The sequence below is a fragment of the Anabrus simplex genome, chromosome 3, assembly GCF_040414725.1.
Source record: "Anabrus simplex isolate iqAnaSimp1 chromosome 3, ASM4041472v1, whole genome shotgun sequence".
NCBI lineage: Eukaryota > Metazoa > Arthropoda > Insecta > Orthoptera > Tettigoniidae > Anabrus > Anabrus simplex.
The window spans coordinates 310,018,253-310,036,111 of record NC_090267.1 but is presented as its reverse complement, the minus strand read 5'-3'; the positions used below and the strand labels follow the sequence as shown (position 1 = coordinate 310,036,111).

The following is a 17,859-nucleotide window of genomic DNA, read 5'->3' as shown; positions in this document are numbered from 1 at the left end:
TTTGTTCAAATTGCTTTTTCTTTTTAATAATTCCTAGTTCCAGGTGGTTAAAATGGAATTAAAATGTAATTTTTTCTCCATAAAATGGGGGTTGACTGCCACCCCTAATAACTGCTACTGAATGGGATTGTTATTCATTCTATTGTTAACTGTTAGGAAAAAAAGAGGAAGGAAAAAAAGTTGTTAAATAGGTAATAAACTTCAACAGTATTGTTCTTATCACAACTACCTCATCCACACCCAAGGTTCTGCCGCTCCCTTTAAGTTCATTTGCTGTAACAGTTTTAAACACTGTTCTGCAACCATATGTTCTTCATTCCATTGACTAAAGTATCTCTCAGTACAGTATATGACTCTGTTTGCTTACATTATATATTGTTTTATATCACTTATAAAGTTAAATTTCTTCATATTGCCTTTAATGCTTTTCATTTCATTTAGCATCTTTGATCTCTGATTACAGGGGATGAGTCCACTGGTTGTGCTGGGATTTGTTGCATACATTCTTATTTCACTGACTACTATTGGGATGCTGTTTGATCACCATCCCTATGCCTGTATGTTCGAGCTGGTGAGATGCCTGCTATTTGTGACTTATGTACAACGTAATGTGCTGCCGACAACAGGTGGAACATTCATTGCTGTTTTACAATCATTTTTTGTACTGTCCACTTGTTTTTGGATGCTGCAGACCTTCAAAGTGCTTCAAATCAAAGTCAAGAACAAGTGAAACCGAAACTTTCAGTTGAATATTACTCTTTTCGAACTGTTCGCTGCAAGTTAAAGGATGCAGCATATGAGGGATGCTATTCAACAAATTTGTCAGCACTACCCTTGAAAAAAGAGTGCACGGATAGTATGAAAGTCATGACACATGAAAGCTTTCATAATAAAGAATATGCGCAGGCATCAAATGTCAGTAAGGGAGAATATGTTGTAAACAAACATTTTAGTGGATGTAGCACAGAAGGAATGAAAAGCCAGAGAAAAATAGGTCAACTTGTATCAAGTATCGTGGAGTGTTTTGGCTATTTTCAAATGGTACTGACATTATCATCATCACTTCATACAATTTCTCATTGGGAAAGGATCTAGGTTCTATAAATTTCCTATTATTCCCTTTCAGGACTACTGTAGAAGTATAACTTGATGATACCTAATTCAAGATAAAATCAACTGTTATGGAAAGGTATTGGAAATATGATTAAAAGTGATCAATTAAGCCCTGTTAGTTTGGGTTATGTACCTTTGCATCTGTTGGACAAGCTACCACTATTCAGACTTTATTGATTAAATTGACACTATCATAGAGTACCTATAGGAAGGTTCTGACTGCCTTTGACCATTCATTGGCAGCTGGAGTGTTAGTTGCACACTGGTGTATTGCTTAAGGTGAAGGATAGAACACATTATGTGACTCATGATGAAAAAGGAATTGAGAAGAAATTAATTTTATTACATTTTTTTTACTGTGTTGTTATTTATAAAATGTTTTATTATATATGATTAAATTATAACAGTATAAAAATCATTTTGTTTCCATAAATGCTGGAAATATTGATCCTCATATTTCATGCATACCTGGTACTTTCATAAAAATAACTCAACCTGTGATCATTATACAACTTCACTTTTGGGTTTTCTGTTTTGTACAACCTACCCTTGATACATTCATGTCCTCCCTCCCTCCCCTGACTTTCAGATGAACTAAGACGGGTATTCACCGAAGTAAGCTTGCAGTGTTGCCAACCGTAGCCATGTATATCAATAAACATTTTCATTTATGTGATTCTGTGCTAAAAATATTTCAAACCACAAGCCTAAGAAAGTGAATTTTACCTAATGTTTTACCAGAATTGTGACATAATTTCAATTCAATAAGTAAAATTCTTTCTTGCTTGAATGAATACTGTGTCCACCTATTCAATACAATTATATTTTGTAGTGGTTAAATTCTACATGAATTATAAACACTAGTTAGGGATATGTTTCACCCTAGTTTTGGGCATCTTCAGCCTAATACTAATCATAAGGTCAAGTCTTAAATCTATTAACATTGGAACTTAATACTAAACTTAAATTAATATTAAATACTAAATACAATGGTCTTATGCTTCTTACAAAGTTGTGTTTTAGGTGATATTTACATATTTACAATATGTACATTAACTAAAAGCCAAAATTTGTGAAGAAGGAAGCAAATAAATTATTTTATTTTACATGACTAGAAAACGTCCAAAGTGTAGATCGGATTTATCCCATTGTATGGATGAAAGTTTATGTAAATGTGTACATATTGGTTAGAGATTGATCATAGCATGAATTGGGGCTTCTCCCATTTTGTGGATGAACATTACGTTGAAGGTTTTACAGCTAGTTCGTTCAGAGATGGTTATGGTCACTATTGTAAGTATATTGTTACAAAACTGGAACCGTGGTTAAAGTCAGTCCTGTAGGACTTGAATATTCCTTTAGAAAGAAGCATGGTTGGACTGTAATGTTTTAAAGCATGTATGTTGGAAACATTTATTGGTCAAGTTATGTCGGACAAACTGGTAGGAACTTCCTCATAAGATATACAGAACATCACAACGCTTTAAAATATAATTGTTTCTCTGCCATGAGTAACCATCACAAAGACTATGATCACAATTATACTACAACAGAAAAACTAAAAATTCTACAACATGAAAAAAAAGTCCACTACTCAACATTTTAGAGAATTTTTACATCAGTATGGATCAGTATAAGAACCCAGCCCTCAACTTACATGAGACAAATGAAGAAAAGAATATAATATGGGAAACTTTTATTCCGATCATTTGTAGTAAAAGACAGGAACATAAGAACTCACAATTATTACACTCGGTTTCAGTCACCACCCTCATTATTCCACACACTCCCATTCTCCCACAAGCCCTGCCCTATTTTCCCACCCCACTTCATTGCAGCAACATCTTGCATCTCAACTGCAGGAGCAAGTCAGTCGAGAACTGGGCTCCACAATCAGAGAACACGGGTGATACAAGCGGGCCACGTAATGTAAGTTAATTTTCGTTCTTCATAACTTAATCTAAATGTTGTTCCTGTTAGTCACCACTTTTTAACCTTAATTCAATTTGTATTATTCATTTTACAGACTAAAATCAGATGGTTAAACTTCAATAATGCTTATGTACATCAGCCCAGTCAGAACATAAAACCTAAGCCAGCAGTATACAGATACCAATTGATCCACACCAAAGGACAACAAAAAGCATTGAAACAGAAAGACTTCCAGCTCAAAGCTGTTTTTAACGATTAACATTTCACAATTTTTTAACTCTCATCATGTTTTTAAAAAATCTTTTTTTAATAACATTTCATTTTGTGTGTCTCCTATATTTTTAATACATCATACATCTTACTGAGGATGACCCAATGTTGGGTCGAAACACGTCTATTTATGTATGAACTTTCACCTTAATTGGACGTAAAAAATATATAATGCTACCTGTAGTACCCGGCGTTGCCCGGTTGGTTTTTGAATGTTTACTTTAAGATTAGTATTACCAGTTAGTTATGTGTGAAGTGAATTTTTACAGAATTCCTTTTTGGGGTATTGAATTATCCCATCTATTATATAGTTTTAGAGTTATTTAGATGTGTTTGATTTCATTTTTTAGTTTATTTAATTTTTTAGTTAAACTTTATCCTTGTGGAAGCTCGAATTTACCCTAATTTGATCCTTTCAAAAAAGTAATAAGTGATAACTACATGTATTCATCCGTCACGCTATAGATAAGATCTACATGATTGCAACTGTCTTTGAGACTGTCACCAATCAGCCTTTCGACCCCCAAACGTAGTGAATTCGACACTAATCTCGGTCATTTAAACTATTTACTATTAAACCCCATTCATCCTCCCGTCTCAATGGAGGCTGTACGTGGACTTAAACAGTATTCAAAGTGTCATAATTCATCTCGGTGACACATAAACAATGGATGCGACATTGATATCGGTTATTTTCCATTATTATTAAATGCCATACCCTCCCATTCCCCACCCTCAGCAGGGGTTGGTAAGTTTCATCTCCATAGTATTATTTTTCTAGATGGCAAGTCATATGTGTACCAAACGATGTTATTTGACATTTATATCAAGTCTTTTTTTTTTTTTTTTTTACATTCACCACCTCTGCTAGGAGTGCTAGGGGTGTTTTACCCAACAGTATTTGTTTCAGATAGTAAATCATATCTGTACCAATTTTGTATGAGGGCTATGTGGGAAGAAACACTCATACATCAGTAATTTTGGTCATTTTGGACAATTTATTTTCCACCCCTTCTCATCTCAATGCTGATGGGGGCTGAACGGAGACTTTCTATTATTATTGATTTTATTATTATTATTATTATTATTATTATTATTATTATTATTATTATTATTATTATTATTATTATTATTATCTCACTCCCCCCTCACCCCCACCCCAAAGGGGGCTGAAATTGGACTTAAAAATTCCGGAGTGTCATTATTCATCTCAGTAACCCTGAAAACTGTGGATTCAACACTATTTTCCAATATTGTTATATCTCTACCCACCCTCGAACCCCACCCCGAAGGGATAAAAAGATCTGGAGTGTCACTATTCATCTCAGTGACCCCAAAAACTATGGATTCGACACTATTTTTTATTATTATATGTCTCACTCCCCACTCACCTCCCCCCACCTCAAAAAGTGCTGCATATGGACTTAAAAAACAGGATTGTCACAATTCATCTCAGCGACCACAAAAAATATGGATTCAACACTATTTTCGATTATTTTTATATCTCTCCCTCTCGACCCCCACCCTTAAGGGATAAAAAGTCCGGAGTGTCACTATTCATCTCAGCGCTTCTGAAAAGTATGAATTCGACACTATTTTCGATTTTTATATCTCACTACACACTCGCTCCCACCCCAAAGGGGGCTGAAATTAGACTTTAAAAATTATGTAGTGTCACTATTCATCTCAGCGACCCCGAAAGCTATGGATTCAACACTATTTTTGATCGTTTTTATATCTCCCCCCTCGATCCCCACCCCTAAAGGATAAAAAGTCCAGAGTGTCACTATTCATCTCAGCACCTCCGAAAATGAATTTGAAACTATTTTCGATTATTTTTATATCTCACTATCCACTCGCCCCCACCCCAAAGGAGGCTGAAATTGGACTTTAAAAAATCTCTAGTGTCACTATTCACCTCAGCGACCCCGAGAACTATGGATTCAACACTATTTTTGATTATTTTTATATCTCACTCTCCCTTTGCCCCCAACCCAAAGGGGGCTGAAATTGGACTTCAAAAAATCCGGAAGGTCACTATTCATCTCAGTGACCGCGAAAGCTATGGATTCAACACTATTTTCGATTACTTTTATATCTCCCCCACTTGAACACCACCCATAAGGGATAAGACGCCCAGGGTGTCACTATTCATCTCAGTGCCCCCTGAGAACTATGGATTCGACACTATTTTTTATAATTTTTATATCTCACTCCCCTTCGCTCCCACCCCATAGGGGGCTGAAATTGGACTCTAAAATTCCGTAGTGTCACTATTTATCTTAGGACCCCAAAAATTATGGATTCAACACTATTTTCGATTACTTTTTATATCTCACTCCACTTCGCCCCCACCAAAAATGAGGCTGAAATTGGACTTTAAAAAATCTGGAGTGTCACTGCTCATCTCAGCGACCCCAAAATCTGTGGATTCAACACTTCAACACTATTTTTGATTATTTTTATATCTCCCGCCCCATCGACCTCCACCCCTAAGGGATAAAAAACCGGAGTGTCACTATTCATCTCAGCGACCCCGAGAACTATGGATTTGACGCTATTTTTGATTACTTTTATATCTCACTCCCCCTCTCACTCCCAACACCAGAGGGGGCTGAACTTGGACTTAAAACAGTCCTCATTGTCACTATATATATCAGCGACCCCGAATATGGATTCAACGCTATTTTCAACCATTTTTAAAGCACAGCCCCCTCGCCACCTGCCTCTAAGGGTGCGTGTGGTGTCTTTCCCGCACAAGGTTTGTCTCCTGATACTAAGTCACAAGTGTACCAAGTTTGGTTTAAATCGCTCCAGTGGTTTGGGAGATGTAATACATATATATGTCCACATACAATGACATTTATATACATAAATCTATAGACATGTTACAGAGACTCGCCTTTGCTCATTGAGAAACCCCAGTTGCTCTTCATTAGGAGTGGGTGATAAATCGTATCATATGACTGTTGATATTGTATATTTTTCACAGTTTCTTAAATATTTTACACATCTAATACACAGCAACATTCTCCAAACTGGGCAAACCTATCAAAGTTGGTCCTATGACATGAAAGTACATCTCGATCATGGCATGCTGGATTGCTATTTGCAAATAACAGGCATAAGAATGAACCTCCTATCAAGAAAGGCACTTTATAAAATATTGCAGCATGTTCCCATCCTCCTATATACAGCATTTATTACCAGACTATCATGGTATAGCATAAGCTGCTATCGCCTAGCGGCAAGCTATCCATCAAGTCAATCCAATCTTGGTGCGGCTTTGAAATTTAATGAAATTACATCAAATTACTCATAATAATAAAGCTACCTACCTGATTTCATTCAAACCACTTCATAAATCCTCTCGGAAGTAATAAGAACAAATTGTGAAATTTTCAGCAAAATTGGTCCAGAAGTTTCTGAGTCTATTAATCTGAAATATACCAACATCCAATTTTATATATATAGTTTGACTAGAAGGATTAAAACAGTTGTTGTACAATTTTGTAAGAAGTTCAACCGTCAATACGGATTCAATAATGAGATTCATAGTCAGTATATAGGCCTATAGCTGGCCCCGTAGTGTAGGGATAGCATGCCTGCCTCTTACCCGGAGGCCCCGGGTTCGATTCCCGGCCAGGTCAGGGACTTTTACCTGGACCTGAGGGCTGGTTCGAGGTCCACTCAGCCTATGTGATTATAATTGAGGAGCTATCTGACAGTGAGATAGCGGCCCCGGTCTCGAAAGCCAAGAATAACGGTCGAGAGGATTCGTCATGTTGACCACATGACACCTTGCAATCTGCAGGCCTTCGGGCTGAGCAGCGGTTGCTTGGTAGGCTAAGGCCCTTCAAGGGCTGTAGTATCAGGTGGCGGGGGGGGGGGGGGATATAGGCCTATGCTGGATTTTAAAAAATCTGAGGATGTTCTTGTAGAATGAAACATGCCATTCTTTGTCTAATAGTGTGTATTATTTTTGCAGGTATGTTATAGTGTTAAATGTGTTATAACTAGTGTCTTCAATAGACTGAAAAGCTTCAAAGTTAACATAAATTTAATGTAAATAGATTAATTTGTTTCAGAAGTGAATAATTACGTTAATGGCAACGTGAAATTCAGTCAGCCTAGTAAGCACATCACTGTAATTTGAATTAATTTAAATGTTTTGTATAGGTTAATGTTTTTTTAGTGGATTTTGAGGTCGAGTTAAGAGTCATTTGATTTTCAATTGTATTTAATTGAATTGAGAGGTCAGTATCATTTTCATGTGCTGTAATTGGGTGGTTCTATGGTGGAAACTACAGCATCCAGCATGTCTGTAAACTTTGGCCAATTGGCTTTCCTGAAATTGAATCTCCTTCGAAATGGAACTCTCCGTGGCCTAACTGCTGCATACATTTTGCACATGATAGGTCTGTACTATTAAGAAAAAGAAATTATATTGTTCCACCTTTCAATACACTTTTACAAACAGCTTAACATTATTGATACATAATGGAAAGACATTTATTTCACCTGAACATGTTTCATTTTTCTTGAACCATCATCAGCTAGTTGATCATTAAATTGACGAAAGACATTCTAAAATGTTAAATGATGCAAGTTGCTTAGGATCATGGATTAGGCTCAGATGATAGCCTTCTGCCCACTCTTGAAATGCTGCTCCATTCTCTTCATCATGTTCATATTCCCACGTGGTTGGTGCTGTAGCTGTTAACGTCCCAAATTACTATTTGTGTGTGTTGATTGTAAAAGTTAGCACGTACCTTGGGTTTGAATTCAATATCTGGAGGCTCGTATATTGGGTGTGACTGTACAGCCTTTGATTTCCAGAGTTAGAACTTCTAGATCATTTTCTTCAGTAAACGCTATTGATATAACCTGTATATCTGAGTGGACAAATATAACACTTCAATATTTCTGATGGGGTCTTTTGATAGCCAGTTGCAGTCCACTTATTCTTGGTCTATGCATTTCATAGCTTCTGAGTCTCATGTATGCACAGTACATCCTGCACAGATCTTATAGCAGTTCTTCTTTTGGTTGTGATGTATTTACTGAGATGAGAGTTAACTACAGTACTGAAAAGGACCAAGATGATGTTTCCATTATGAAAGGATCAGCTGGTAATTTTGCCATTGCCCAAGGAACACCCAGATGCATCATAACTCTTAAGTGGGTCACAATCTTTGGGGAGGCATGTTTCTTCATCTTTGTTGATGGTTTATGTGCCACCAAGTGTCATAAATTATTATGGCAGGTTTAATTGTCAAAAATTGTTGAATAATATTGGGTGTTCTAGAGAAATAATTGAGAGAGTGCTGCATGATTTTGCATACTTGAGAACCATTTGATGTTCTTGAAGGGCCATATCTTGTAGTTTATCATACATCATCAATATCCCTGGTATTCAGAGCTTGTTGCTCAGTTTAGAAAGTATAAGACTCTATTTGAAGAAGATCCACTGGGCAATGTAAAATTGGCACATTGTCACATTGCTGACAGTATCAGAAAGTGATTGTTGGATTTAAACTATTGAAGAACTTGATCTAACTAGAAACAGCCACAAAGCGTGGAGACTACTGAGGCATTTCAATAATGACCCAACCCGATCCAGTACACATTCCAACATCACTGCAGACCAGTTAGCTCACAAGCTGCTCATGAATGGGAAGGTTAGTCACAAAGTCAAAGTACTTCAAATTCATCATGAGTTTCAGGGGAAGATGAGTGAACTTATTATCCCATTCAAGTTAACAGATCTAAACAAGGCTATTGAGGAGAGCAAAACTGGGAAAGCAGCCAGTTTAAATGACATCCAGATAGAGCAAATTAAGAATTTTGATCCATCAACAAGAGAATGGATCTTTCAGCTTTTCAATATCTGTATGAGTAAGTACTTAAGATCTAGCGAAAGAGCACAGAGCTCTCCTGAAACATGGCAAGGAAGCAAACAATGCCAAGATCTACAGGCACACTAGTCCTCTTAGCCACCTCTATAAAATGTTCGAGCATATGATTCTGAATAGAATAATGCCTGTAATTGACCCTCTACTCATAACTGAGCAAGCAGGGTTTTGGCCTAAAAAAAAACTGCACAGGCCAACTTTTGAATCTCACTCACTTCATAAAGGATGGGTATGAAATTCACCATACGACAGGGGTGCTCTTTGTCAATCACCGGGTACTTCATGTCAAGTTGTTCAATCTAATCAAGGACTTCCATCAAACTAGACTGATCAGCACTATCCTTTAAAACTGCAAGTATCTTGTTGACTTTCAAGGTCAGCGCAGTAGTTGGAGAGCACAGAAAAATGGCCTACCTCAGGAGAGCATCTGGGTTCCAGTTCTCTTTAACATCTATACCAGTGACAAGCTGATGACTCCAAACACGAGAAGTTTCTTATATGCAAATGATCTAGCCCTTAGTGCACAAGGTTCAAGCTTTGAATCCATGAAGAGAAATCTAACAACTGCCCTTAGAAATCTGTCAAGTATTACAATCAGAAACAAATCATACCCAATCCTTCTAACAGGTAGGACACCAGTATGTACCTTCCATTTAAGGAATAGGGAAGCTTATTCAGAGTTACATCTAGAATGGTCAGGTATCCAATTCCATCACTGCAACTCTCCAAAATACCTGGGAGTGACCCTTGGTAGAGCTCTTGTGTTCAAAACCCATTATAAGAGTGATAAGGTGAAAATCTCCACATGAAACAATCTTATTTGCAAATTGGCAGGGTCAGAATGCGGCTCTCATCTAAAAACAATCTAAACTTCACTAATGGCACTGTTTTTCTGCTGCTGAATATGCTTACCCAATCTGATACAGTTCACCTCATGGCGGACAGTTAAGTATGGCCCACAATGAAACCGGCAGGTTGATTAAGACCTACTCTGACAGATAAGCTCTAATATCTGGCTGGAATAGCACCACCTTGTGTACGTAGAATAGTAGATGCCAACAGGGAGAGGTATAGAATGGAATGCATGGACACAGTCCTCCTCTGCAACGGCTGAGATCCTGGAAGAGCTTCCAGAGAACATATGAGATGATTACTGTCTCACCAGAGAAGGCAAAGCTGGATCTTTAGATGAGGACCCTTCCCCTCTGCGGATGGATCCCAGCAGCTGAGCCATTACCACCTGGACATTATGAAAGCTGGCTGGTGTGGAAGTCCCTGAAAAGGCTACAAACAGGAGTGGGAAGATCCAGGGATAACTTAAAGAAATGGAGGTTCAGCACAAGTGATCCAAGGTGTGAATGTAGACAAGAACAACCCACATGATTCAGTGCCCTCTGTGCCCAACTTGCACGGAGGATGATCTCCTACAAGCCACTCCAAGCGCAATGGACATTGCAAAATACTGGGCATGTGAGATAGAGGTCTACAAGCGACCCAGTTTGTTCATTCACGCTCATTCGCACCTCATGTGGTCGACCGTACCTTGGTCGACTTTGAACAGGTTGGCTAGCAGCATGTAAGGTGGCCGGTGCACTTACGGACAGTATTAATGAAGTTAAGGTGAACAAACTTAAAAAAAGAGTGAGGAAAGGAGAGTGGCTGGCTATGAAATGTTGGACATCATGCAAATATTTTAACAAAATATGCATTGAAGTAATGTAATTACAAACTTACTCTAAACACCTAGAGATCACCTTTATCATGTTAGTAGACACAGAACATTAATTTGTACTGTCTTTCACATCATTACAAACAATCATTATTGTGTAGTCTGCTTTAGTAGAAAATGAAGCAAGAGAGTCTCATTTACTACATCTTGGTTAAACAAACTCTTTTTGTCACAAATAAAGTTATCAGCTGAACTGAAATTGCTTTCACTTGCCTCATTGGAGGCTGGAATCTGTAATTATAAAATGAAGTGTTTGTCTGTGTGTCTGTGCGTGATGCCCAGCAAAATCTACAGCATGTAGAGATCTGAAATTTTGAACATAGGTAAATGGAAAGGGGTCCGAATGCACCTCGAAGCCGGAATTTTCATTTTCGCTTTCGTTGGTGAGTTATGAACGAAAAACCATCAGAAAACGTGCATTGGGATATGACAGTCCAACATGCTGTCACCAAGATTAAATACATAGAGTCGCTGTCACTAGGCAACGTACATAAGATAGGTAGAGAACACAATATTCAAGGAGCCATTTTATGTCTAGGGCATAGTAAACAGTTTTTAGTCTTATATGGTGTGAGGGCATATGACGCTGTTGATGGTGATTCGTCCGTCAGATTGGGGCGTAAAGTCTCAAGCTTTTCGAGAGGAGTGGGCTATGTGCAAGCGCTGGGTTTCATCCTCTTCATTCTTACTATCATATATAATGTCATTCATTTCATCTCATTAACTCATTTGATTAGGTTGACATCATGAAAGTCATCCAGTTGTAAAAATTTGCTACGAAGATTCATCTCACTTCATATCCAAACCCCTTAGAGAAAGGGGACAAGGATTGGACACTTATACATTTAGAGGAAACATATATCACACAAGATAGACGATAATAATAAACAAGGAATAATACATATATCAGTCAGGATGCCATTGTAAGTCATGGAATAGGAAGCCATTTTCCTTCAATCCATGTCGCCTGTCTGTCTGTCAATTTGTCTGTGTTTATGTGTGCGATGCCCAGCCAAATCCACGGCAAACAAAGAGCTAAAATATGTGTAGTAGGTGGGCATAGGTTTTCACCTAAGACGAATGGCTGTGTCTGAGAGCAATTCTTGCAGCAAGACATGAAGCTGTCAACGTCATCAACAAGCAACACTCACAAGAATTATCCGGTTTCTTATAAATTGAAAAGTCTATCGACGCGACATGTCATACAGATGATGCTGTTAACTACACGACAGAGATTTTGAACAATTTGGAGTCACCTGGAGTACCCTCGAACATCTTGGGGTGGACAATTGTGGCACCGATTATTCTTCTCAGGAATATGAATCCTTCCGTCTGCAATGAACAAGGCTCTGAAACTGATGACGAATATTATTGAAGCCACCATCATGACTGAGCATGCCGCGGGCGAAGTAGTATTCCTCGGACTAAGTCCATTGAGTAGGAAGCCATTTTCGGCCCACGACACGAGGAGCCATCAGCCCGTAATATTCAGAAGTGTTTGTGTGTATGTATGCGAAGCCCAGTCAAATCTACGACACACAGAGATCTGAAATTTTGACATAGGACAATCGCTTAAAGTTGTAGGACTCTATCTTCGAAAGCGGTTGTTTTGCCATTGTCAACTGTTCAAGAGTTCGAAAGGCAAACACAATACCGTATACATCTTGCCTCCAAATGGAAGGAAATTAATATAGTTTATTCTGAAGCTCTAAGGAACAATATATTTTGTATTATATAACATGGTCTTTTACATGCTTTTAATATTACCTGTGCCATCCATCAACCCAGTATCTTAAGCATTGAAAGTAACAATATAATAAAAATAAAATAATATATTTCATGCAATTTACGTCAAAAAGATGTGAGTTAAGAAATATAATGCTTTAATTTGCTTTTAAATAAAGAGTTTAGAAAAATCTAATGGTTGAATTACTAAACGCGGGCAAAGCCACGGGAACATGCTAGTAGACAATATTTTCTTCACTAGCAGAGCAAGTCTTGGATATTCTGTGCTGTTATTTCTCCACTATGCAAGGCGATTGTCATCAAAAAGGCAATCTTTTAATAAATAAATTGTTCTGGTAAAAATATTAGTACCGGGCGAGTTGGCCGTGCGCGTAGAGGCGCGCGGCTGTGAGCTTGCATCCGGGAGATTGTGGGTTCGAGCCCCACGGTCGGCAGCCCTGAAGATGGTTTTCCGTGGTTTCCCATTTTCACACCAGGCAAATGCTGGGGCTGTACCTTAATTAAGGCCACGGCCGCTTCCTTCCAACTCCTAGGCCTTTCCTGTCCCATCATCGCCATAAGACTTATCTGTGTCGGTGCGACGTAAAGCAACTAGCAAAAAATATATATATATATTAGCAATGTTTATTTGTCATAGCCTGTGCTAACATCCATTGGAGATTAGTGTTGTACTTTTTAAAATTATTTTTTATGATATGTCAGTGTATTCACTAGAAGTAGAGTGTAATTTCAGTTTTTGATTTGGTGCAGACTTCATTGCAGTTTAATTGCACAGTAAAACCTCGTTAAGACGTTTCTGCAGGGAACAACAAAAAAGAATGTGTTAAGTGAGAAAACATACTACTGAATATATGAATAAAACTATCCAACAGGGATATGGAAACGATAAGTACCATTCCAACATAGGGGCATTTTATAAATATCAACATAAATGGTCCTTTATTGGACATTATAAATTTTCCAGCTAACTCATTCCTGGTTGCCAGCATTTTGCCCCCGTGTGACATGTTGGGCTCATCAGTTGGCACATAGCACACCCACCAAGACGCTGGCTAGTGCATACCACGGAGGCCACTGCGTAGGCTACTTGGAGTCACCGGCAGTGCCAATGCACTATTTGAAGTACTTATCGGATTATTGTTTGCATGAAGGAGCCATACCAAATGAATGGAGTGTTGCTATAGTAGCCCCTGTGTATAAAGGAAAGGGTGATAGACATAAAGCTGAAAATTACAGGCCAGTAAGTTTGATATGCGTTGCACATAAGCTTCGGGAAGGCATTCTTTCTGATTATATTAGACATGTTTGCAAAATTAATAACTGGTTTGATAGAAGGCAGTTCAGGTTTAGGAAAGGTTATTCCACTGAAGCTCAACTTGTAGGATTCCAGCAAGATATAGCAGATATCTCAGATTCAGGAGGTCAAATGGACTGCATCACGATTTACCGGTCTAAAGCATTTGATAGGGTGGATCATGGGAGACTACTGGCAAAAATGAGTGCAACTGGACTAGACAAAAGAGTGACTGAATGTGTTGCTATATTTCTAGAAAATAGATCTCAGAGAATTAGAGTAGGTAAAGCTTTATCTGACCCTGTAATACTTAAGAGGGAAATTCCTCAAGGCAGTTTTATTGGACCTTTATGTTTTCTTACATATATAAATGATAATGAGTAAAGAAGTGTCATGAGAGATAAGGCTTTTTGGAGATGATGTTATTCTGAATAGAGTAACAAATAAGTTATAAGACTGTGAGCAACTGCAAAATGACCTCGATAATGTTGTGAGATGGACAGCAGGCAATGGTATGATGATAAATGGGGTTAAAAGTCAAGTTGGGAGTTTCACAAATGGGAAAAATCCTCTTAGTTTTAATTACTGCATTGATGGGGTGAAAGTTCCTTATGGGGATTACTGTAAGTACCTAGGTATTAATAAAAGGGAAGATCTTCATTGGAGTAATCACATAAATGGGATTGTAAATAAAGGATACAGATCGCTGTACATGGTTATGAAGGTGTTTAGGGGTTGTAGTAAGGATGTACAAGAGAGGACATATAAGCCTCTGGTAAGACCCCAACTAGAGTATGGTTCAAGTGTATGGGACACTTACCAGGATTACCTGATGCCAGAACTGGAAAAAATAAATGAAAAAGCAGCTCAATTTGTCCTGATGATTTCTGACAAAAGAGTAGCGTTACAGAACTGTTGCAAACTTTGGGCTGGGAAAACTAGGGAGAAAGAAAATGAGCTGCTCGACTAAGTGGTATGTTACAAGTAAATATTCTCATATTTTAGCCTGTATTGAAATTCAATATAAATATTAAAATACAAGTCTTTATTTGTAAATTCACCTATACAATACATAAAATACATTTATAATTAGGACTTCATCCCTGTTATAAATTCTATATTTGGTACATGTTTCACCCATCTACCAGGCATCATCATCAACCATAAGAATGTCTCAAGGTTAGTTCAGGATCCTGACTTTAATCTTTATAAGTTATTTGTACTTAATTACAGTTTTAAAACTAATTTACAAAAAAAAATATAGTAATTGAAGATCAGTTATTACACAGTATATAAAAAAACAGCTTGGCTGTGAACAAGAAAATTGACAGTTCTGTACACTTTCAATTAGATTAATTACAATAAAATTCTTGAATTCTTTTAAACACTGAATGTCTAAACCTCAATATTGTCATTCAGACTTGAAATGGTGAATGAAGGCAATTATGTTGTAAAACACTTTAAAGTTTAGGGCGAGAAATCTGGCTAAAGGCTTCATGCATTTCCTGACTTGTAAAATTCTTAAAAGATTTATGGGCCTTCATCTTCACATTACGTACTACTTATTTAATTATTTGTAGCCATGATCATCACAAGAAGTTGTAGCTTGTTTCCACTTAATTAATTATTGACATAATCAACTACTGAAGATTTTTACTATTTAAAGACTTGAAAGTAATCAGTTGACATTGTAGAGTTTGAGGCTGGTAATTTTTACAAGAGCATCGGTCGAAAGGGACAATCAATTTTTAACCTTAGATGCTGAATTAATTGTTGCTATTTATGCCAACACGTGTTGATATGTCTTTAACAAGAGAAAACTACATGAAAATTATCATGTGTTGGACCTTGTTTTTAAATGGTCGTGTTAATGGATCATCAGTTACGCTTCTACTTCTTGTATTGTAGAAGTGAGGAAGTTGTAGCGGGGGTGGGGGGTGCGGGGTGGCGGGTGAGCAGGGGAGGGAAAGCTGGGGGGAACTTTGATAACTGGTGCAGTGTGTGGAGGGGAATATTTAGAGGTAGCAGAGGGAGAAGTTGTGCCTGTTTGTGTAGTGGGAGTATTAATAGATGTGGGATTGAAAATATTTAAAAAATTACTTTTTTTCTAATTTGTGAGTTTGTAGTAGTTTTGGTATTTGTTCAAATAAAGAACTTTTATCTCAATTTTATCATTTAAGTTTTTATCTTTATTAAAGTGTTGATCTAAATGGATATAGATATTTTCAAATTCTCTCGTTAATTTACCCTTTTTAACCCTTCTAATGGTTTTTAAATCTCTCTCTATTGTAGTGAACTGGTAGCCAGTTTCTTTTATGTGAGAACTCATTGCAGAGTATTTGTTATGTTTTGAGGCATTAAAATATTCTAGATATCTAGTGAGAAACCTACGACCAGTTTGGCCAACGTGCATTGTGTACATGTAAGTCTGTAGATTCTGGATCCTAGATAGCGGTTGCTGTTTGAGTTTATGATGTTGTGATTAAAAAATATATTTTGGTTGGTGTTATGAGTTTTGAATGCTATATTGTTGTCTTGTTTTTTCAGGGATTTGTGATTTGATGAATGGCAGGATTACAATTAAATTGAAATAAGATATATATAATGGTTCAACCTATTCAATACAAGTAGAATTAGAAATGTAATGTTACATTCCTATTTGATTACAAGCAGTAGCGGTTTCGACCACTATTCCAGGTCATCATCAGCCGATCACATAAAAGCAATGCATATGAAAACAATAGGTGATGTATCAATCTTTCACCAGTTGCAGTTCAAGAAACACGATAACACTTTAGGAATTAGCACTGCGTGATGAAAGTTCCTAAAATCCTGAAGAAGTTGAGGATCAATCGCATAAATGAAGCAAGGCGCAAGTTCTTGGAGAGCAGCAAGACATATGTGCTGACCGACACGGTGCTTCCAAATGTTTATGAAACTCGATGAATGGTTCAAGGATCAAGCCTGCAAATGCTGCTAGGTACGAAACTGTACAATACTGTTTAATATAATTGACAGTAGAAGTATATATTAATGTTTACAGAATCTCGTATATCAGATTCTTTGGAGATGCAGAACAGTTGCCATACAAAACAATTGTCAAGAGAAAAAAAGTTCAAAAGCACAATATTGGAACAAACGAGAAATGCATTTACACAGCATGCTATTTCTTGAAGATAAGAGCTCAGGTAGTTCTTGAGGTGGCATAAGGTATAAATTTAAATTTGAATTTTATATTGATCTGAACCATAGGTGATATTATAATACACAGTTCAATGCGGAAAAGAAAAAGAGAGAAAAACAAAGTTTTTTGAAGATGATTAATAGAACACAAAGTAGAAGGAAGAAAGGAAATTATAGGATAGGGAAATAAAGGAGGAGTAGTAGTTTAACATGGATAGGAGATGATTAATAGAACAGAAAGTGGAAAGAAGAAAGGAAAGGATAGGATAGGAAAATAAAGGAGGAGTAGTAGTTTAAGGTGGGGCAGGTGGTTGGGTTATTGGAAGTAGAAAATGTGGGTAGGAACTGTGTAAGGCATGGAAAATTGAATTCGGGTTTAGAAATTTAGCATTTTTGAAAATGAGAATGAGGAAGTCAAATACAAAGTAGAATATTGGGTTTTTAAGAAATATCATTTAAATTGAAATTGGGTTGAAGTATTGGTCAAGGTGAATAAGAAAGATACTCCGAACATATCAATGCCATAAAATATAACAGATTCTCTGTACTACAAGACTCTAAACATAATTTCACCAATATTGAACAGCACATGGAAATAGTTTAAATTAATTTTTAAAAACCCTTCTAAACACAACTGAAAATTATTTTGTTCACCTTGACCAATACTTCAACCCTAA

At 37.1% G+C, this 17,859-nt stretch overlaps 1 protein-coding gene across 1 annotated transcript in view; it reads left to right on the top strand.

Moving 5' to 3' along the window:
* The window catches only part of LOC136867261 (alkylglycerol monooxygenase), a 171,015-nt gene extending 169,484 nt beyond the window's left edge, over positions 1–1,531 (top strand). Inside the window, exon 9 of the mRNA XM_067144404.2 lies at positions 464–1,531. Within this exon, the coding sequence (XP_067000505.2) occupies positions 464–730 (267 nt within the window). The 3' untranslated portion in view covers positions 731–1,531. The remainder of the gene's footprint in view (positions 1–463) is intronic.
* The last annotated feature ends 16,328 nt before the right edge of the window (positions 1,532–17,859 follow it).